General features: G+C 42.8%; 1 protein-coding gene across 2 annotated transcripts; it reads right to left on the minus strand.

Moving 5' to 3' along the window:
* Positions 1 to 609: 609 nt before the first annotated feature.
* PROSER1 (proline and serine rich 1) lies at positions 610 to 21,726 on the minus strand. Of its 2 annotated transcripts, none has more exons than XM_081859533.1 (14): positions 21,604 to 21,726; positions 18,753 to 18,860; positions 17,840 to 17,905; positions 16,306 to 16,374; positions 15,243 to 15,337; positions 14,817 to 14,910; positions 13,808 to 13,918; positions 12,376 to 12,459; positions 10,969 to 11,047; positions 9,657 to 9,752; positions 8,767 to 8,811; positions 4,034 to 5,744; positions 3,062 to 3,209; positions 610 to 2,274 (listed from the first exon to the last, which is right to left on the minus strand). In XM_081859533.1, the coding sequence occupies exons 2-14, from the start codon at positions 18,795 to 18,797 to the stop codon at positions 2,143 to 2,145; spliced, it is 2,775 nt and encodes a 924-aa protein (XP_081715659.1). In that variant the 5' UTR covers positions 18,798 to 18,860; positions 21,604 to 21,726; the 3' UTR covers positions 610 to 2,142. The 2 variants fall into 2 exon arrangements, with proteins under 2 accessions (XP_081715659.1, XP_081715658.1); XM_081859532.1 differs by lacking the exon at positions 21,604 to 21,726 and adding an exon at positions 19,160 to 19,298.
* Positions 21,727 to 22,380: the final 654 nt, after the last annotated feature.

Consider the following 22,380-nt stretch of genomic DNA (forward strand, 5'->3'; position numbering starts at 1 on the left):
GTGAGGTTATAACAGCAATTCCACAAATAGACTTTGAATTAATGGAAGAAACCCTCATTTTCTTAGAGAGGCAAAGAAACTGGGGGTAGAGTTACAGAGGATCCCTATGTGGCTTCTAACCTGCTCATTTGTCCATATGGGATAACAAAATGTTGCCCATATGTTGTCTTGGGAGGCTAAGGAACCAGGGAAATTGTGCATTCTAAATTCACGATTCCTGGGTATTCTATAAATGCATTACCCATCTACACCACCCAGAAAATGGCTTGTTACATATGCTACAATTAAAAGAAAAGCCTGGGAGATTTGTATCTCTCTCCTTCAAAATGTGTAATATTTTGTATCCTGAAATATTTCAGCTGTTGGAGATTGTTAAAATCTCAGCTGTGGCTGCTTCACACAGCCCATAAAATTTCACTTCATTCCAGTCTGGGCACTTACCTCCACAACATAATCAGAAGCTCACCTCTTCAAGCTCTTCTCTTTTTAATACTCTCCAATGAATTTCTGTGTTTTACAGGGCCCTGCTGCCTCAAAAACTATATACAGTACACACTATTTGCCTTAAGTTAAATCACCTCACATGGATGTGTTTATGTAAGACATAAGTTTTGTAAAGATTTCTTTTTATTCAGGTCTACTTTAGAAACTTGTGTACCATTGCTACACATTTTGTTATTTAAAAAGTTTATAAAAATACAGATATATATACACACACACATTAGTGTTCTTCATGCCTGTTCATTTGTGGAAAGGCTCTACCTTCCAGTAGACTCCCATCTTTAGAAAAAAGGGATGTTAAGCTATGCACAGCAAGATATTCTTACCTAGAGTTCACATTAAAAACACAAAATCAAGTATCATCTCTACTGTAGTTCTAGAACATGATCAATACTTTCTTAAAAAGATATAATATTGTGGCTTTTTCCACTCATCGCTATAGATGCTAAACAGTATAGAGCACTTCATTAATATAGCAAGAGCCTATTTTGTGTTGCATAAACTCTTTAAACTTTTTGTCTTATATTGGTATCTGTAACCTGGAGTGTAATTGGGAGAAGCAAAACCCAGTTTCATTCATTTGTACAATTCTTATTTTGTGTATATGTTTCATAGATTTACATTTTCAGAATTTAACCACAGAATTCATTCTTATCCACAGTACAGCATTATAAGCTAGTTCTCTTCTTACTCCCCACCCCACCCCACCCCACCCCCACCCAAAAAAAAGAATGGAAAAAGGAAACCTGGTTCACAAATCAGCAGGTCTTCGACATTTTAGGCAACATTTGATATATAATTGATGCATTGGAGCCATTGCCATGAACGGGACACAAAATACAAGTTAATTACAGAATGCAAACCATGATCTCTTACATGACCTAAAAGAATTGTACTCTCAAATCTGGTCTTGCATAAAGATTCTTTTAAAAAAACCCAATCTATCTATATATGGCAGTATTCCTGGCATCCTAGAAAAGTGAAGAAATACTGATAGATGGTAGGATGCATGCAGGTGTAAAGAATAAGCTCAAGTTGATAAATATTACTACTTCCAGTGACGATTATCTGAGCGGATCTGGATGGGAAAGGCAGTAAAAATAATACAAAAGGCAGAGGGATCAGAGGATGACAATGAATGGTGTTTCGCAGACACACAAGATCTAATACTTGAAGAGAGTATTGTCTGAGCATGTGCGAAGAGGGAGCCTGATCTACATTTCCTTTTTATCAATTACACATACAACATGCATTGCAGAAAATAAATCCTGAGGAGAACGTGTGACACGGATACCACAGCAAATTATTAGTTTAAAAGAAGGATCAATAATATCTGCATTTTTAAAAGATCCTATGAGGGTCCAAAGGCTCTCAACCTCATCTACTTACAAGGGAATAGAAAATTGTCAGTGCTTTGTATTACTGATAAAAAGTTTTTTAAAAAACAGTCCAGTTTTTTGTAGCCTGGAAATAACAGTTACGTCGAATCCTCTTCTCTTCCTCTTGAGTGCTACACACTGAAGTCCATGTATCCCTTCCTCCCCGCCCGCCCCCCAAAAGCCTTCAATGGAAGCATCATCAGGGACTTCCATCACTGCTTTCTTCAAGGAGCGATTTCTCTGCAGGTGAAACAGATGCTCTTTATTGCCATCCACTCTGGGGAAGACTTGCCTGTAAGGAAAAGGGGGCTCCAGGTGTTCCTGGTGCAGGGGGATATGTAGTAAAACCATCTGGTTGGGATGCATAGTTCTCCAGAGCAGACGCAGTGTGTGCCTTTAAAGCAAAACAAAACAAAACAAAATAGTATGTTTAAAAGAAGACCACAAGCAGGGCCCTTGCTCCTTTTAGTTTGTTTATATTTGCATACTTGGTTCTTAACCTATTTAGTTTATGCAAATTTTAGAATTTCTAAATAAGGATGATTACGGAAGATTGTTTTAAACTAATTTATTAGCAAACAAAACAATCTACATGTTTGAATAAATTTATTTTGCATTTTCAGACTCTCACAACCCTGAAAACATAGATTTCATCGCCACTTATCTAGAATTTTAATTGAGTTGGATTGGTAGTTTTGCTATTAGCTGCCCTGCGCGTGGGGTAAAGCAGGATATAAACGCTATGAAAGTAAATGAATGTTTCATGTGATGGATAAAACACACTGAGGCATAAATGACTGCAAGCATTACAGAGCTTGTAATAATCAGAGTTGTCACAAAATCGGTGTGTGTGTATGTGTGTGGAATGCCACTTTCATTTTAATAGCATACTTTATCCTCATAGTTATAGAAGAAACCTGTTAGAAGTGGCTAGTTAACCACAAAAGGCTCAAAAGACATCTGGATGGCACGTCTGAGGCTGGGGACTAAGATTCTTGCAAGAGCCCTTCTGACCCCACTCTGCTAATATAAAATGAGCCCAGATTTTCCTTCCCTAGTTCCTATAATCTAGTACCCAAGTTCTGGTCTAACCAGAATAAAGCATGCATATACATTTGCAGACATCTCCTTAACTGATTATCATTGTAGGCATTGGAACCTTTAGCATGTTCTGTATTTACCTGCAGTAATGCAGACTGTGCAGCTGCACTGTGCTGAAGTTCCTGCAGGGAAGACTGTGTAGCACTCTGGGCAAGTCCAGGGATGCCAGGAAGAGAGAGGAGTCCAGGGAAAACTGTATTTCCAGGGGCCTGAAGCCCAGAAGTCAGGCTAAAAGAATCAGAGGTGGAACATGTTCAACTCCAGACACTGCGGCAACAATTTAATACACAAAATTCAAAAGTGTTTTATAGTGATTAGATTCTATGCTATGATCATAAGGTCGTATACAACTAAATAGTTGCATTAGTGCAAGGATTGGCACTAGCACAACAGAATGTTCCCTCCTCTTTCCTTGCACATCCCATACTTTCCCCAAATCTGCTCTGGGGGGTTGGGCAAACCCTCAGAACCAATTTAGGGGGAGAAGAGGTAGGGAAGAACATCTGATTGTGCAAGGAGAAAGCCTTGCTCAAACTGAATGTTCACCTTAGCACTATGTGGAATGTAACTTACAATTTAAATACTGTATACACAAATTTGTGCGCCCAAGCACTGAACAGACCAGTTATCATTTTGCCAAGAGGGATTCTGCATGTGGAAATTGTTTTGCCAATGTCTGATATTTGGAATTTGATTACCTCAGGCAACAGATATGTGTAAAATACAGCCCAGTGCCGTATTTGTCGGTTCTTACTTTAGGACTTCTCTCAAAGAACCTAGTACAAATTTAAGAGCCATATATCCTCTAGCAGGAAGACATTCAGTACTTATCAAGTTAGTAGGGTAGGTTTAAAAGGAAATTACAAACTTATAGACAGGTCTCTGCCCACGTTGAAAAAATTTAGCCTGCAACACAGAGAGCTAAGAAACGGGGTATTCAAAACAAGTTATCAATACTTCATTATCCTTATGTTTAAAACTTCACAACTACCATTAAAGATAATCAACAATTTGCCAAAGAGACCCCCTGACCTCTTGGAGCAACAACGTACCCGGCCTGTGCAACCAGTGCAGAGTTGAAGTTTGAGCTAAAGGCCGAGGCAAACCCTGGCAGCACTGGAGCCGGAGATGGGGCTGTGGCAGCTGCCGGCAGTGGTGCAACTGCTGCTACTGTAGAAGATGCCTGGAGCCCAGGGAAAGAAGGGAGAGCAGGAGTGACAGAGGGAGTGTTAGAGACAGGGAAAGGAGGGAAGGATGAGCTGCATGAGCCTAGAGGTACTTGAGGAACAGAAAACAGCGAAGGGACGGCGCTGCACAAGTTGAGGGGGAATGGGGGAGCTGGAGCAGCCGCTGAAGCGATGAGCGTCGGGAGGGCACTGGTCGCAGAGCTCACATGGGGAGCAGGAATGCCTGATGTGGTCGTAGGTGGAATGGGCAAGAGAGACCCCGTTGGGGTAAGTGCTGGGTTGCCGGCAAAAGCAAAACTGCTGGCCAGTGAAGTGAATGGAGGAAGTGCGTTATATACTGGGGCTATAGGAGCAGATGAGCCATGCGGGGCGATGGAAGGAGAGCTGTTGAGAGAAGAGCTCAAGGAGGAGAGGCTAGAGAGTGCTGGATTCAGGGAACTGCCTGGCAAGGAACTAGTGGAGGTATATACATGGCCAAGTGCTGACAAGCCTGAAGTGCTATGAGAAGGTCCGGAAGAATGGGAAGGGCCTTTGAAACCTGAAATTGTAGGGCTGGTGGGCTCAGTTTTGACCAGCGCAGGAATTGCTGTGGCAGCTGGTGCAGATGAGGCCTGCTGTTCGGGATTAGCAGGACTTGGGCAATGGGCATGAGCAGCTGAGGAAACACAACTGATGGGCATAATGGAGGACGGCCCTGCAGTTAAAGGGGACTGCGTTGGGGGTGTTGCGCTACTGTTAACCCCAGGCTGAGATGGAAGCCCTGGGAAAATGGACAGCCCTGAAGTGGAAGGGTGCTGGAGGGCAGAGGTAGCAGTTGGAGTGTAACATTTGTTACCGGACGAAGAGGGGGCTTCCGAATTCTGGCTGGCAAGACCAGATAGAGAGGCAAGCTCAGCCGTCACAGCCGAAGGCAGCCCAGCTGAATTCATTATTGAGCTATCGTTTACAGACAGGAATCCCTTCAAGACCGACAGGAGTGGGTTGGGCAAGTTAAGTGGGCAAGGCAGGCTAGTGGCAGGAGAACCAGCAATGGTGGACGGAAGGGGACTAGCTATCCCTTGAGGAGTGGGGGTCAAGGACAAAGGAAGGCCAGCAAAAGCAGATGACAATGAATTAGGGTTATTAGCTGAGGCAGTGACAGATGCAGCGGAAAAGGGCAGGCTGGCAAATGGTGTAGAAGCGGATGCAAAACCTTCGCTCGGGACAGGAGTGGCACATGGCGTGGAGAGCCCCTGTGGAGCTGCTGTGGCAGGCAGCACGGAAGCCAGCCCAGAAAAAGTTGAAGGGAGGGGAGCAGAGGTAGCACAATGAGCAGATGTGGCAGGAACACCAGGCAGCGAATGGGATTTGATGACAGTAGGGGTGGGAGTTGATGGCTGTGATGGGTGGACCGAAGAGATAACCTGCCCAGAGAAGGCAGGAAGGACAGGGGTGGACATGCTTATCCCTGGGATGGTTGGCGATGCAAGTGCCGACGAGTGGCTTATTGCCTTAACAGATGATGGGGTTGGGGCTGGAGTAGCAGCAGGGTTAGAACCATGAGGTGTAAAGAGATGATTCGTTTGTGTAGCAAAAGCTGGAAAGAAACAAAACCGGTAAGAATTCTTGGAAACTAGCAGAAATGTTTGTATTCAACATGAATGCATTGTAACACAGTTTACACAACAGCAAAATAAAAGATGCTACCACCATAACTTGCAAGAAGTAAAATGGTATGCAAAATGAGACACAAAACACTAGCTCATTTATTGTTCTTTGCATTGTTAAAGAATAACTGTAGGACAAGCAAATATAAATACCAGTTTCACTTTCATATCCCATGATCGCTGCTGTCAGTTTAACTATATGGTTATTTTAAAAATTAATGCCCGCCATTCATTTTAACCAAATATGATGTCCATTTTTCTCCTATGCATATAATAAATATTGGATAGGTTACCAGATGTGTTGCCAGACAACTAGCAAGCAGGACTAGTACTGAGAAATAAGCCCTGCCCTTTTGTACTAGCTTCATCAGAAGAGCAAAATTATTCACAACACATTTTATTCTTGGTATCAGAACTAGCTGGATTTCAGCCTCTCTTAGTTTTAAAATTATATTTAGCCATCTTTTTTCTAAAAAATATTTTCAGAAATACAGGCAAATCTGCAAGGAGTTCTTATGTTTAGGAAGTCATCATGCCATATTGGCCCATCTATCTCCTGCTATCCCAGGTAGTGTCACCCAGCAATATATTGTCAGTGGTCCCTCATTTGTCTGTGTCTCCTGTTGCTGTACCTTCCGGTGTCTAGTTAGCCTTACATATCAGGACTAAAAGGAGGAATGCAAATGAGTACATTCATATACAACTTATTGATTTACTTTGGACCAGGGCTGGTGAACCTTTGGCCCTCCAGTTGTTGTACATCAGCCCCAGACAGCATGGCCAATGGTTAGGGATGCTGTGAGTTGTAGTCTAGTAGCATCTGGAGGGTCAAAGGTTCCCAAAACCTGCCTTAGGCATACAATACACATTCTCTTACTTCAAATTCCTAGTTTTTCAAGACAAGGCTGGGGCAGACATAATACTCCTTATTAACTACTGTTAAGAAATTAGGAGGCAGTCTTAGGGCATAGCTGTCAACTTTCCCCTTTTCTTATTTCCTATTCGGAATAAGGGAATTTCCCTTAAAAAAAGGGAAACTTTGACAGCTATGCCTTAGGGACACTCGTGCTTCATTGAATCTCCTCCTCTCCCTGGAAATAGGTGTCCTCTCCACTTTCTGTGGTTAAGCAGAATTTGTCAGGATAGCAATTTTTGAGGATGAATGGCAGCAAATTTAATCTGAACATACTTTTTCAAGCAAGTTTTGTGTTTCAATAAGAACAAAATGTGTGCTGTGAAGTGCTCTGGGATTATTTAGATGACGGGCAGATTATAAATATTTTAAATAGATGCGCAAACCTAATTTCAGTTACTAAATTCTACATACTACTATTGAAAATAGAATTGCTTGCAGAAGGCACTCAAAAGTCCTAAGTGGTTATGCTGCACTCGCAACACTTGAGAAATGTGGGAGTTTTAACAGGAAAGGAAAAACAATATTACATGGAAAAGCATAGTGGGGGTGAAGATAGGGAGCTGGCCATTAGTTCTGGGTAAAGGTGCTGCAGTAGTTGATAAGCAACTAGGTGATGAAACATACCTTTGACTAGTTCTGCTAAATAGGGAGAAAAAGCAAGCAACTTCTCTTTCTTTATAGGAATCTTACTAAGCAATTGCAGCCATTGCTGTCACCAATGCTTTCCAATTTTCCTGCAAGGCTATGTCAAAAACGTTTTACATTAGTTGAAGTTTGCTTTGGTAGCATCAAAACTGCTGACATTCACTCTCTACTCCGGGCATGGAGACTCAATGTGCTCACTCATTTGGGGGGGCGGGGGCTGTAAAAATGGAAACTTCAGTAGATTTGGCCATTATTTCAATTGTGTACCTTGTTATTTCTCTGCCAAAGATGAGAATAGCAGTCATTCGCTTCTTTGGCAGTAAGTGAAATGCTATAGTACAGGCTGCCGTTCAGGTCGTAGGGAGCAGGTTCTGCCCCCACTAACCTGATGTTCCAGAGTCTTTTTTTGCACTACACTGTATGTTGAACAGTTACCACTGACTTCTGAGATAGCATGCAAAGCAGCACTGTGCCCCAAGCTCATGGAAGACTTGAGCTTCTACCACAGTAAAGGGCTTTGGGAATAACAAATGAAAGAGGAAGTAGCTTATATTACTGTCAGGAAGGTACATGTTTTATGCATGTTTTCCCCACCACCACCCCAATGTTTATTTCCTGTTAAACCAAAAGTGATTAAGCTGAAATGAGGCTATTAGCATTTCCTGGGAAGGGAAGAAACTTGAAGCTCCTACCTAAATTAAATACAAGAAATTCAACTGGGTACTAGTTTTTTTGTCCCCTTGTGATAAACAAATACTTTTAACTTATGAGTTGAACTGTAAAAACCACCTCCTCCTCCCCCACCCTCAAATATTGCAAAATGTTAACACAATACTGCTTTAGGGTCCACATTTATTGTCTGTTCCATTAAGTATTTAGAATTCACTATTATCAATGAAGCTAAGTTCTCTCACAGGGACCACCAAATTATACATAGAAACATAGGATCTGAAGTGCTTCCATTGTAATTATTCAACAGTGCTCAAAAGCAGATAACGATAGTAGCTTTTAATTAAATATTATTTCATCAAAATTTAGCAAGTCTAGACAACAGCAGTGAATTTTTTCGCATGCCAAAGTTTTATGTATCTAACAATTTGGGCTAAGAAAGGTACTTGTTTTTTCTGTACCTCAGCATGACATACACTTATGAATTTAGTGCTGGGTTTAGATATAACATCAGAAAAAGAATTTCTAAGCAACTGGTTAAAAAACCCCAACACTCAGGAACATAGTAAGTAGCTTACCTTAACATTTGCTGCTATTCAAATACAAATGGATTTATTTTTTTAAAAAAGCAGCATTCAGCAGAATTAATAATGTTTATCCTCACAAACACATGCATTTAAGTTTCTACAGCTACAGCTTGTCTCTGCAAGTGGACAGCTTACCTTGGCTTTGGGAAGATTTTGTCTGATTGGAAAGCTCTTCATTTTCTACATAAAGAACATAATTAATGAGGTGAAAACAGAATTCTTTTGATACTAAAGGTAAAGGTAAAGGGACCCCTGACCATTAGGTCCAGTTGTGACCGACTCTGGGGTTGCGGTGCTCATCTCGCTTTATTGGCCGAGGGAAGTACAGCTTCCGGGTCATGTGGCCAGCATGACTAAGCCGCTTCTGGCGAACCAGAGCAGCGCACGGAAACGCCGTTTACCTTCCCGCCGGAGCAGTACCTATTTATCTACTTGCACTTTTACGTGCTTTTGAATTGCTAGGTTGGCAGGAGCAGGGACCGAGAAACGGGCGCTCACCCCGTCACGGGGATTCGAACCGCCGACCTTCTGATCAGCAAGTCCTAGGTTCTGTGGTTTAACCCACAGCGCCACCCGCGTCCCTTCTTTTGATACTACCAAGCTGTTAAAAAAACAACTCCTTTTCATTGTTTTCATTTTAACAATCATCATGCCTTGAGAGATGGGAGGCCTTCCCCTCCACCCCAGGCCACTCCTCTCACTCCTGCCTACCTGTGACAGATAGACTACAAATCCCATCAGCCCCAGCCAGCGTGACCAATGGTCATGGATGATGGGAGTTGTAGTCCAACAACACTTGGAGGGTATTATGGTGGCTACCCCCTGCTCAAGCCCATTCTGAAGCAAATCTCTTCACACTTCCCACCCTGCAGAAACTATTACTGGGAGGGAGAGAGCCTGACAGTGACTTGCTAGTTGTCAAGAGCAGGCTTGCGGCCCAAGACATCGGCACAGACTCTCCCAGCTATTGGTGACGCTGGTGTGTAACCAGGACACATGGGGCTTTCGTAGGGTTCTTGCTTTACCTGTTCCTACATGACTAGAAGCATATGGTGGTGGAGCTGGCAAGCCTGGAGCTATGACATTGGCCAGTGGAACAAGACCAGCATTGTTGTAAGCACCTACGTAAAAGAAAACGGAAGGCAGACAAAGATGGTGTAATGAAGTTTCACAGGTCATCTCCAAACAGCGTATCAGTAAACCCAATACTTTAAGGGCTGCCTTCTTCCATAAGTTATTTTCTACCCTTGTCCAGATATCACTGCCAATGAGTTATGATGGGCAGCTACCTGGAGCAGGCAGAAGCACATACTTCAGGAAGCATCCTCTCAAAGAGAGATTCATCAGATCCCAACACTTTGTTGTTGTAAATGCCTGGCAGAGACACAGCTGTTCTGAAAGGCTTGTTCATTGCTTTCTGAACCCCGTTACGTTATTTTAGTAACGTTTACCTCCATGGCTGAGATATCTGATAATATTTTAAGTTGATACTCTTTTTTTTTTTTTTATACTTCTGGTATGATGTGCTCTTACGTAAACCTTGAATTGGCTTTGTGAAAGAAGGCAGTTGTTTTAAATGAAGAAATAAATATAGCAAGTTGTTTGAACGGTTGAAACTGCATGCGGAATATCACCTTACGCTGAATTCTGAAGCAGTCACAGAATCCTGAGCTTTCAAAGCTAAACTAGTTAATTTAAAAGGTTACTCCCCACCCCCTGCAAAAAAATCCTGAGCTTTCAGTATTCCTTTAACAGATTAAAGATTCATTAAGTATTCAGCTGAAATTCCCCACATTTAAGATTAGAAACGATGAAAAGGCAGGTATAAGGTGTCAAATACTAGCAGCAAAGTGGATTTCTGCTGTCCCACCCAAGTGTCCAAACCCTGCAAGCAACTGCGCCCCAATATTTCAGAAATCTCATTTTTCTTTCACTGCTCCTGATTTTTCAAAAAACAAAGCAGGAACTATTCTTTCAGTTTAATTACTCATTAAGAGTCAATAAAGTATGCATAAGGGATTGTTTTAGAGTGGGTAGGAAGCAGAAATGAGTAGGAGAATCAGCTCCAAGACTCAAAAGGTATAGAATTATCTATGGAGAATTGTTTTGAGCTGCAAACATCACAACTTAAGGACATTAACAAGTTGGACAAAATTCAGAGGAGAGCTATGAAAGTCATTGAATTTTACTCCATCATGCAAATAGTGTAAACAGTAAGAGATCCGAAGCATATATTTAAGAAAATAACTGAGGGTAATGCCCATAGAGAATGTGAAAATTCTTCCACAGTATAAAGGGGAAATGATCACAGAAAACAAACAGGAAGGATGGGCTTACTTGGTGCAATGGTTGCATGTGGTCGACAAGGAGGGATAGGATAAGGAACAGGCTTGTGTGGATTGTATGTTGCTGGGGCCTAAACAAGAGGGACAAGAGTTTGTCAAAACTGAACATCTACACATTAATCTATTGCAAAGGCAACGGTAAATCCCCCCTCATTTTGTAGCAGAAATTATATATTGTTTTTTTCACTACTGAAATATTTCGAAGGGAGGTGGCATTTTGCTCAGTTCTCAAAATTCCAGCTGACCATTTTCACAGGCTTTCTTACTTAGTTTCGACTTCTGCATTGGAAGCCTACTGCCTACACTGCAGTTTGCCTTTAACATGCCCCAATAACCAGTAATTGATATGACTTATCTGCCTTTAAACTCTGTGGTGGAAAACCTTCTCTCAGATACATTTGAGACTTCTTGAGTCACTACCCTTCTGCTATGAACAAAACAACTGAACTCATGAATTTCTGATCTTGCCAACTGTAGGGAAGAGCTGCACCTTAGAAACAGATCACATGCTTTGGATGCAAAAGGTCTAAGATTCAACTCTTTTTTGCAATCTTCAGGTAGGACTGGGAAAGATTCCTGTCTGAAACTTGAGGGCCAGTACCAGTCACTGCAGACAGAAATGAACTACCGTATTTTTCGCCCTATAGGACGCACCGGCCCATAGGATGCACCTAGGTTTTTTTTTGGGGGGGGATAAAGAAAAAAAAACATTTCCCACCCAGCCGCGGCTTCAGCACGCTATCCGCAGCCTAATGAGCCCTGCGGGAACTCCTGCGGGCTCCCCAGGCTTGCTGATAGCTTCCTGAAGCCTGGTTTGCACCGACCCCTCTCGCTCTCCAAGCTTTAGCGAAAGCCTGCATTCGCCCCATAGGACGCACACAGATTTCCCCTTCATTTTTGGAGGGGAAAAAGTGCGTCCTATAGGGCAAAAAATACGGTAGCTGGGCCAGTAATCCAAGAAAGTCTCTGCTCGTTTTTTTCCTGGAATGTCCTCTTCTTCCACCACACAATTCAGGATGGTCCCCTAACCTCCAAAGGAGCATTTTCAGGGGGCGACCAGGGAAGAAGTAGTCAGCTTATGCCAACTCTGTGACATTCGTTCAGCTGTGGATACAATGCACTATCACTGATTCTTCTCCTTCATTGCATTCAAACAGTATTTGGAAATTTATCTTTACCACCTCCTTTGCTCCTTCCTCCTTTCTTAAAAAAAATACCAAACTTTACATTGTAAGCTTGCAAAAGTCATTCTTTTAAACTATTTTTATTACGGTCCCTTTTTGTTCTTCCACCATTTTCACCCTGCTGTTACTTCTCTCCCAAGTAACTCTATTCTGTTTTCAAGAACAGGAGCAACCCCAATAATGAAGCTTATAAAAATGTAATTTTGTAAACCTACTGGCTTGGATGGTCCAAGGATACGAGCTGCTATTCCCTTGCCTTCATTAGTGTAGTCTTCATTCTCCTTTTTGACAGGTGACCCCTGGAAAAAAGGAGGACCCACTATTAAAGACCAAGCTCTCTACTGTGTGGAAAGCAAATGTGGGTTACAGAAAGCACAGGGACATTTGTAAGAGACAGATATAGATGGATAGATAGATAGGATATACTTAGAGTAGCTCTAACTGTCTATCTATCACCCATTATCAGGAAAACGTCCCCACTGAACCATGAAAGACAGCTTCACCAGAATAAATTAAGATTTTCTGTGACATTTAAGCAACTAAGGCTAGAATTCTATACATTCACTTAGAAGTAAACCCGCTGAATACAGTAGAACACTTTCTGAGTAAACATGCTCTCAGAGTGAAGTTTCAGGCCACACGTTCTAAGGCACTGGTTTCAACCAGGGTCCTGTGGAACCCTTAGGTTCCCAAAACATCCCTCAGGGGGTCCACAAAACTTTACAATAAAAATGTTGATGCAACCTGGAGTACTCTGATCATGCAGGGTTCCAGGTTGCAAGGATGCCTTGATGCACAACAGCTAAAAGTGAAACAGCTCCTTTCCCATAGCCACTTGCCCTTTAAGAAAGCAGACACAAGTGGGAGGTGCTACTGCTCATGCCCAATGCGGAGGGCATGGCACTGCTCCCCCTTTGCATGGTGGGAGAATATATGTGCAATTCTTCTCAAGAGAACTACTATTGGAGTGATTTTGGGGTTTTCTGCTTTTAACAGGAACTGGATATTTTCTTCTTCAAAACCAATTATTCCAAGTAAAGGTAAAGGGACCCCTGACCATTAGGTCCAGTCGTGGCCAACTCTGGGGTTGCGGTGCTCATCTCGCTTTATTGGCTGAGGGAGCCGGCGTACAGCTTCCGGGTCATGTGGCCGGCATGACTAAGCCACTTCTGGCGAACCAGAGCAGCGCACGGAAATGCAGTTTACCTTCCCGCCGGAGCGGTACCTATTTATCTACTTGCACTTTGACGTGCTTTCAAACTGCTAGGTTGGCAGGAGCAGGGACTGAGCAATGCGAGCTCACCCTGTTGCAGGGATTCGAACTCCTGACCTTCTGATCAGCAAGTCCTAGGCTCTGTGGTTTAACCCACAGCGCCACCCGCTTCCAAGTAGAATTTAGTACTTCCAAGTAGAATATGATTCTCTGTAATTAGGCCTGTTTGTTGTTGTTGTTTAACTAAAGAGAAACAAATTAGGAATTATGTTATCTTTTTAACAAAATGTTTTTATTATTTGCCCAATACTGATGAAGACAGGCTTGCTGTTATTCTTTCATTTTTGTGGGCAATTTATTGCAGCAGTGCTACTTTTATATTCCACCACCAATCCCCAAACTGAAAATGACAAGTATATTCAGTAAGATCATACTGGGAAAATTCCATTTATGCGGCTGGGCTTTCCTTTTGGGTAAGGGTTTCCTGGAATCATGCCACAGGAAGATATCATAGCGTGAGGTGCTTTGCACCCTGCTTTGGAAGCCTGCAATATAAACAAAACAAAGGGCAGCATTAGATTCCAACACAACTATACTGAGTGGTGGCAAAATAGCCTACTTTATGAATACACAAGAATGGGTGTAAAGGTAAAGCTATCATATTCCAAGGGCATCATGAACATTTCGGTACAGCCCAGATGGCTTTTTCTCGCAAGCCACTGCCTCTCCATTCCCCTTCTCTAAGGCCTGATAATTCCCTTAGAGCAGAGCTGGGTGATGGTGGCCCAATGGATAAACCCCAGCGGAACATCTTTTTGCACCAGGGACTGGGATTAGCATAGTCCTTACGTGGAAATCCTGCACTTAGCATGGGCCTTCGCCCTGGCGGAAAGGTCATGTGGTGCAGCAGTTTCATATTAGGGATTTTGAAGAGATGTTCTGCCATGCTCTGGAGACACCTTAAGCTTTTTGCAGCTGTTTGCTTTGAATTATCTCAAACATGAGAATTTATCATTTGACTTTCCTATTATTACAGCAATGTATTGCATTCCAGATTATAATAGGCTGTGTTTGTGACTAGGTAAATCATAAACTTGGCCCAAAGGTTCAATTCCTACTCATCAAGGGACCAGTCAATGAAATGCCTCATAGAGCTACCTCATACTTGTTTGTGCAACTGAAGTAGTGCATCTTTTAAAATCCACAGACAGATCTAAAACGAAGAACCACAGCCCCAGAGTAGCAGCAGAGCAAACTGACAATACAAGGGCAAATTATACATTCAAGGGAGAATGCAAAACTTGCAGAGAAATTCTCAATTTCTCCATAGACTCAATCTCTTTGATACGTACAATATCATGCAATGTCCTGAAAACCTCCAAAACTATGCATTTTGTCCCTATGCGCTTCCAGGTTTTCATGAATGCACCCGTGTGGTAATACCTGTTCAAGAATTCTCCTGCATCTCTTCTTCTCAGACATGCTAGTTCTGAAGAGATCTTCAATAAGGCGGTAATTCTGAGCATCAATAATATTGCTATAAAACAAAGCACTATGTTTAGAAACTGTTAGCGGCTCTCATGCATACAGTCAATAGTATTTATCAGAGCTTGTTGTGCTACTTAATATTCCTCAGCAGCATAATCATAACAACAAAGCTAATTTTAGCAGAAAAGAGATGGACCAGTAATATATAAATATATACACACAAACAAGCTATCAGTGCAAGAAGATACGCCCCCAGTCACAGCCCATGAGGTCAAGGATCTTAACCATTCAAGCCTCCATCAAACCAAAACACCAAAAGGACATATGCTAGTACTAACGGTAACAGTCTGCATGGAATGCTAATCAACAGCCAATACTTACGAAGCCAACAGTTCTAATGCAATAAGCTTGTCTTTGCTAAAAGTGAAGCAGTTTAGGATGTTAACCACTTTTGCTGCAGAAACAGCTACCATTTTCTAGAAAGGAAAGAAAAGAAAGTTTCAGCAATCCCTATTCACGTACATTAGTTGCAGGCTCACATGTCTGCATTAAGGGTTGTTTTTTTACAATCAATGGTATACAAATTGTATGAAGAAGAAAAAAGATCATTGAGTTTTTGGCAACCAACAAATGGATCAGAGTGCACAGACTAATCAAAGGTAACTGGTGTGGTGCCCATCCTGATGTTGTGCTGCAACTCCCATCACTCCCAGCCTGCATAAGCAATGATCAGGGGTGACTGGAACTGCAGCCTCCAGATGATGGGACTAAATGCTGGCTACCTGGGTACAGACTAATGCTTCAACAGCTTGTTGAACAAGGCTTTTGTTCATAATGACAGCATGAAAAGACAGCAGAGAATCTGAAAGTCACCTAGGTCTAACCACTACACTGTAGCAGAACAGACAATTTACAATTATGTTATTTCCAGCTGTAGGCCCCACAACACACATAAGCTACCACCAGACTGTACATGAGATCACAACAAAGGTTGCATCGCTTTGGCAACAGGACTTCCCCTTCCTCCCCACTGCATATCCCATACTCTGCCAAATTTTTTCCACTTGCCTGCAATTCCCTCACTCCTCTCAAATCCAGAGAAGTTGGCAGACACAGGGGGGAGGTGTGGAAGGGAAATCCCTCTGGATACAAGCCACAGTATTTGAAACATTCAATATTGACCAAGCTAGTCTTTACAAAGAAGGGAGAATAGGATGGAATACGCAGCATTGGCTGAACAGGGAGGCTAAACGGCCCCCCAAAAAGTGAGCATGTCAGAATCATGCACAATCAGGATTTGAAGTCATCTTTAAGGACTGTGGTGATAAAACGAGTGAGCAGTCCAATCCAAACCTGCTGCTGGAAACCAAGTAAATGCTACTATGGCTATAAGACCAGAGAAATGCAATTCAACAAAATCTACTGCTTCAATGAAAAAACTTACATGTTGCAATGCCTTCATTGCTTTTAACTGTGGTTCAGCCCAAGAAAAGTACCTCAGTAATTCAACAATCTGCAACGAAAGAAATCCGACAGTTCATCACTCATGTAAAAACTGTCACTGAACAAATGCACACATTTGTACATCACTTGTAGCTAGAAGTAAAAAGGTTTTCTCAGAAACTTTTGTGGAATGGTTTTTGTTGATTCTTTAATAGCTGTGAACCAGTTTGACGAAATTTAAATCTAAAATAGTACCACACAATTAAACATTTTTAGAAACAGAATTTCAAAGTTATCCAAATCTTGAATCTGTTTAATAAGCTATTTTTTTGTAATTGAAATCTGAATGGAGATGCAGCTACATTCATGGCAGCATCTACCTTGTTGTAAGGCCGTACTTCTCAAACAGTGGACCTCAGATGCTACAACCTGCCCAATGCTTCTTCACTTGTCTCCCCTAGCTATCCCACAGCCTTTTGGTTGGACCAGTGCCAGCATTAGTGACTCCTTGCATATTGTAAGGTGGCTGGGAGACAAACATTTTGGGCAGTTGGGGGGGCAGGAGGCGGAGGAAAAGAAGATCTCCATCCTCTGAGGGAAAAGGGCTAGAGGAGTTATGGAAGGAAATAAGAAAGTGAGATATTTATTAATTCTTATTATTAATAATAAATAATAAATAATAAATAGCAGGAAGCAGTGAATCTAACAGGAACATTTAGGAATAATGAACGAAATTGTCAGTTAGGAGGGAATAAGGTACAAATGTAAAAGGAGAAGAAATTACAGAAAATGAGTAAAGATATTTTAAGAAGCATTGGGGGGGAATATGAAAGAAAAAAGACTTCTCCATTTAGAGTCTCTGAATCGGCAGATTCTACCTAAAACCTCACGGTACTATGACTTGAGGAAGGCTGATCATCTGAGCTCCTTGATGAAAAGAAAACTGCGGTAAAGAATTTAGCAATTTCCATAGGTGGATTAGATAACTGTAGAAACCACCAAAGTCAGTAACTGACAGCTGCTCAGAAACTGACTCCATCTTGTGACTGGCTCTGCCCTGCACCACCATTTTGTGACTGGTGGACTTCAGTAATTTCCAGCTGTCTCAAGTGGGCATTGTGGTACAGAGTCTGAGAACCCCTGGTGTAAGGACCCCAGTCCCACTACTGGAGCATAAAATTCACCCATACTCAGCAGAGCACAGAATCAGGCTTCATAAATATACTATTTTCTTGCTTCACAGGATAGGGCCCTAAATTGGAGGGGGAAACTCAACATTTACACTCTTCTCACTCTGCCAAGCTGATCGGAAAAACAAGGCACCTTTAGCAGAATTATTCATGCTGCAGCACAGAGATCAGGAAGCTACAATTGTTGTTCAGCTCCCAACACCCAAGAGTTCCAGCCAGCATGGCCAACTACCAAAGACGAAGGGAGTTGCAATCTAACAACACTTGAAGAGCCCCTGCTATAGTGACAGTTGCCTTGTCATACTTTCCAGAGCTTTGCACAGCTTATTTGTTCTTCAGCATTACCTGTTCGCTAGAAAAGTATCCATGTACATATTCAATAGCTTTCAATTTGTATTCCATTAACACAGCCTATGAAACACAAAAAACCATAGGTTAGTTTGCAAAACTATAGTAATGAAGGCGTAAAACTATCGGAAATCAAGAGCATATAGCAAGGGTAGCACACTTTAGGCCCAGGCCTTCTCTGTAGCTTCCTTGGATACTTCTGCCTGGCTGGAATGTGTACTTAAACTTTGATAATGCCTTTGGCTTCCCTAGATTACATTGTGTGTGTGTGTAAACCTTTTATGTTTGCATGGCTTAAATGTAACCCAGTGTACAAAATAAGAATCAGTCAGTTGCTCTGTGCACTCCCCCCCCCCACACTTCCACCCAGTTTTGTCTCTGGCCCTGCCCACCAGAAGTATGTGGTGCCTGGAGGTTTGACCATAAGAAAATGGAAAAGGTATTCATTCCTGCTAAAGATTCTGCAATGCTACCATACTTAGTATGAAATAAGTCCTATCAAAAATGAGGCTTCTGTTTCACTAAAGTATCTTTAGAAACAACACTGGCCCTGCTCAAAGTAGGCCTACTGAAGTTAATGGACATGACTATCTTAGGTTCATTAATTTCAAGTGTTCTACTCAGAGTAGGGCTTTGTTGAGTAACAAAATGTAAGGGAAACCAAAGCAGTGGTGGGATGTGTGAAGCCACACAATGACCAATGGGTTCTTGTTAAAATCCTGGGTTTTATTACTGGTTTTATAAGAAGGCACATTATATGCCATTTAAATGTTATATGTTAAAGACACAGAACTCCTGTAACAGAATATAGAAGACATATTTGCACAATATTAAGTTTCTTCCCTAGACTAATGTTTTTACATTTTTTACAGTTGAGCTGTTCTGTTATATTGGTTTAATCACTAATTACCTTTCTAATTTCATCAAGCACCATCTCAAATGCTTTTTTATCCATCTTGCTTTCTTCAAGATGTAACCCTTTGTCAGTTCCAGACACTCTTTATTGCAGAATTGCCTTCTGTTGAAAAAACACAAACAAAATAAAATGTGAATTCCTACCCACACTGTGCACCTCACTGATCATGAAGTTCATCACTAAGTCTAGAATGGGGAATTGTTAACATTGAGAGAGCCTCAACTTCTGAAATATCTGCATCAAAGGTAATTCCAAAACTCTTTATTCATTCTCTCATTGAAGCCATTATTTACTAGCCCCAATGTGGAAAAATGGCGTGTTACTGTCCTCAAGCTCAAGGTAATACATAATGTCCTCAAACAGTTACAAAATGAGCAGCCTTCCATCATAAAAGAACTTACCCAAGCCTTCTCAAATGTAACAGCAGTTCCTTTGAACTCACTCAGATGCACAACACAGAATCTGCATGATGCTGATTGGCAGCAAGAAGGCCAGCAGCTATATTTTATTTATTTTAACATTACTGTACTGCCAATGTCGTTCCATGGAGCCCTCAGGACATCCATTTCTAGGTAGAATCCAAAAGACAGAAAAAACAGAACTCAGTAGAAGCTAACACCTCCTAAAGGAAGTTTATTTAGTATGCTGAGCATTCTTGCGACATGTCGTGATGTCAAATGCTGTGACATACTATCCAACTTTCCATAAAACAGATCTACATTTAAGCCTCTCTTAGTAAATTCTGAACCTTTAAAGGCAAGCAATTAGGACATGTGAATAAAACATATTTTCTAGTATTTTAAAAGAAATCCTGAATTCTAGAGAACAGTTTCAAAGAGTACTATAACTTGGACCCAAAAGGGTCTTACATGTGCAGAATGATGCTTCTCTTGATACAAGGGAAGTTGCCGCCAAATTCTGTGAGTACCCTGAGCCCCACCCACTTCTTGCCATTTCATAAGGTTCTTAAACCCTTAGGAGCTTTTTGGTGTTGCAGGGAGCAATATCTATGAAAGCCCCGTTGTGCAAGTGAGGGTCTCCTCACACTTCTTTGGATCCAACCTGAAACATTTCCCCCCAAAATCCTCTATTTGTCTCTTTTTTAAAAAAGGAAAGCATAGATCTAGGGTGCTCATATTTATGGAATTTTGTATCCAACCAGTGGTAAAGATAAGGCATTTGACATTATGTTATAATGTAGCTAGGGCACATAGCTAAACCATTTCTTCTGTTAAAAGTTTTACCTACAGCCCAATCCAAAAATGGCTCCGATCAAAGCCCATGGAATTTATTCCTGACTAAGTGATCACAGAACTCCAGTCTCATAACACAATTCTGTCTATGCAAAAGTACCGTAAGTCCCAATTCAATGAGGCTTACTTCCAGGCAAACAGAGCTTTGGTATATCTTGTGATCGCTGGTAAAGGCTGAAAACCTTATCACCTTCAATCCCTCCCAGCTTACCAAGGCTTGATGTCCTTCCACAATGCCCCACTTTTCTCTGTAACTGGGCTGAGTAACTGAAGAGGGATCATGTGCAGCTCTCCACATCCCCTGCAATGTCTCATTAGAGATATGGGTGACCATCCTCAACACTGGGGGTGGGGTTTCCCCTGACACTCCAGAGATGTTTTGTGGCAGGCTGAACAGGGTTGAGGACATCCTTGCTGAAGTCCATGCTTGTGCAGCAGTGTTTGTATAAAATAACATGCAATTTTCTCTTTGCTTTGTGTACTGAACACACAAATTGTTTTTATCATATTTGAATGGAATTCTACAAAGCCAATGGTGATATTCAAAACTCCTGAGGCTAATGTAGAGTGTGGGTCATCAATATCCAGACATTCAGAGAGTAAGTAAAATCTGCCCATTCTTCTACTTCCATCTCCTCCCTCACGACTTTACACTTTCTTCTATCATCATAAACACAACATCCAATCTGTTCCAGCATGATACTCATTGCAGCCCAGTTTGATTCAACCATTCTCACTAAAACCATTTCAGAATTCCACCTCCAAAATAACTGACACATCCAAACACAACCAGGAGTGAACACACACTAGTATAACCTGAGATTCACCAAGCTTCTTTGGCACACCTCCTTCAAGTGATCGTCTCTGTGATGAACTACTAACTGATACTGCCTGGCAGAATCCTCTAATGCTTCTTTCCGTAGGGCAAGGATGGGAAACCTGTTATCCTCCAGCTTCATGTTCCAGCAGCAGCAGCCAGCAAAGGCAACAACCAGGAACAAGACCAGTCCTAGTCCTACTATTTCCAGGGGTCCAGAAGTTCCCCATATGCGATACAGAAGTCCCTCTGATGACCTAAATGAAAAATTGCCCTCGTCACCAGCCCAGCACCAACAGCTTCTGCATTGTGGGCTTTAAACAGACGGTTATGCTAAAGGTTGCCATTCAGGGCACAGGGCCTCCCCTCAGTCCAGGGGGACTTGCTTTCGAATAAACCTGAACAAAACCTCGTGCTCACACACGGATCGCGTTTGCTGTGACTTGAATCCCGCTGAGTTCAACGGGGTTTAACTCCATCCCGAGGGGGCTCGCACGACGGGTTCCGGATTAACCAAGAACTCGAAGGGCGACCCTGGTCACGCTCGGTCCCATAGGACTTAGCGGCGTTTACCCCCGGGAAACACGTGCTTCAGGGCTGCAGCTCTGACCAAGGGAAGCGGCTCCGGGAGTCCGCGCCGCGCGCCGCTTCCAGGCTGCAGCACCCGAAGCCGGCGGCGCAGGCAGGCCCGAAGCCCTCCTCGCCAATTAGGGACGGCTCGGGCCCGCTTCCAGCCCCGCCTTCCCCGCCCCCCTCCAGCCGCTGCTCGGCTTACCATCCGCGGCGGCCCGGCAGGCAGGCAGGCAGGCAGGCAGGCGAGGAGCGGCCCCTGGCCGGCGTCCAGGCAACCCGCGCGCAACCCCCAGCCGCCCCCACCGCGCGGAGCCAAACTTCGCGACTCGTCGCCTCCTGATGTCATCACCAGCCAGGCGCCGCCATAAGAGGCCTTCCTCCCGCCCCGCCGTTCGGAGTGGATGCCGGGAAGGAGGAGACGCACCTGCTCCTGGAGTCAGCCCCGCCCACCCCTTTCCCTCCGGAGGCTATTAAGAGGCCGGCCGCGTCTCAGGAGGACTCAGAGCTCTGTGCTCAGCGAGGCTCGTGGGCTCCCCGGGGGCAATGTTAGAAACTGAGATAGGAAAACTAGGAGCTCAGTGGCACCTTAAACCTAAGTTATGGGCGCAACAACGGGATGGCTAGGCGCGCCTTTTTATAACAAGAACACAAAGTTGAAAATGAATGTACTGCAGCTAAAATATGAGATTCATTTTTCACATGGTCTAGTAGTCCATGGGTAGGCAAACTAAGGCCCCCGGGGGCCGGATCCGGACCAATCGCCTTCTAAATCCGGCCCGCAGACGGTCCAGGAATCATTGTGTTTTTACATGAGTAGAATGTGTGCTTTTATTTAAAATGCATCTCTGGGTTATTTGTGAGGCTTAGGGATTTGTTCATTCCCTCACCCCCAAATATAGTCCGGCCCCCCACAAAGTCTGAGGGACAGTGGGCCAGCCCCTGCTGAAAAAGTTTGCTGACCCCTGATCTAGTCCTTTCC

Source organism: Podarcis erhardii (assembly GCF_964252035.2).
Source record: "Podarcis erhardii genome assembly, chromosome: 1".
Lineage (NCBI taxonomy): Eukaryota > Metazoa > Chordata > Lepidosauria > Squamata > Lacertidae > Podarcis > Podarcis erhardii.

Coding starts and splice junctions, on each gene's coding strand:
- PROSER1 (XM_081859533.1), bottom strand. CDS start 18,797: ATGGATAAAAAAGCATTTGAGATGGTGCTTGATGAAATTAGAAAG. Junction 12,460..13,807: donor GCATAAATGGAATTTTCCCA/GTATGATCTTAC, acceptor CCTTTTTTCCAG/GGGTCACCTGTCAAAAAGGA. Junction 2,275..3,061: donor CACAGTCTGCATTACTGCAG/GTAAATACAGAA, acceptor TTTGCTTTAAAG/GCACACACTGCGTCTGCTCT.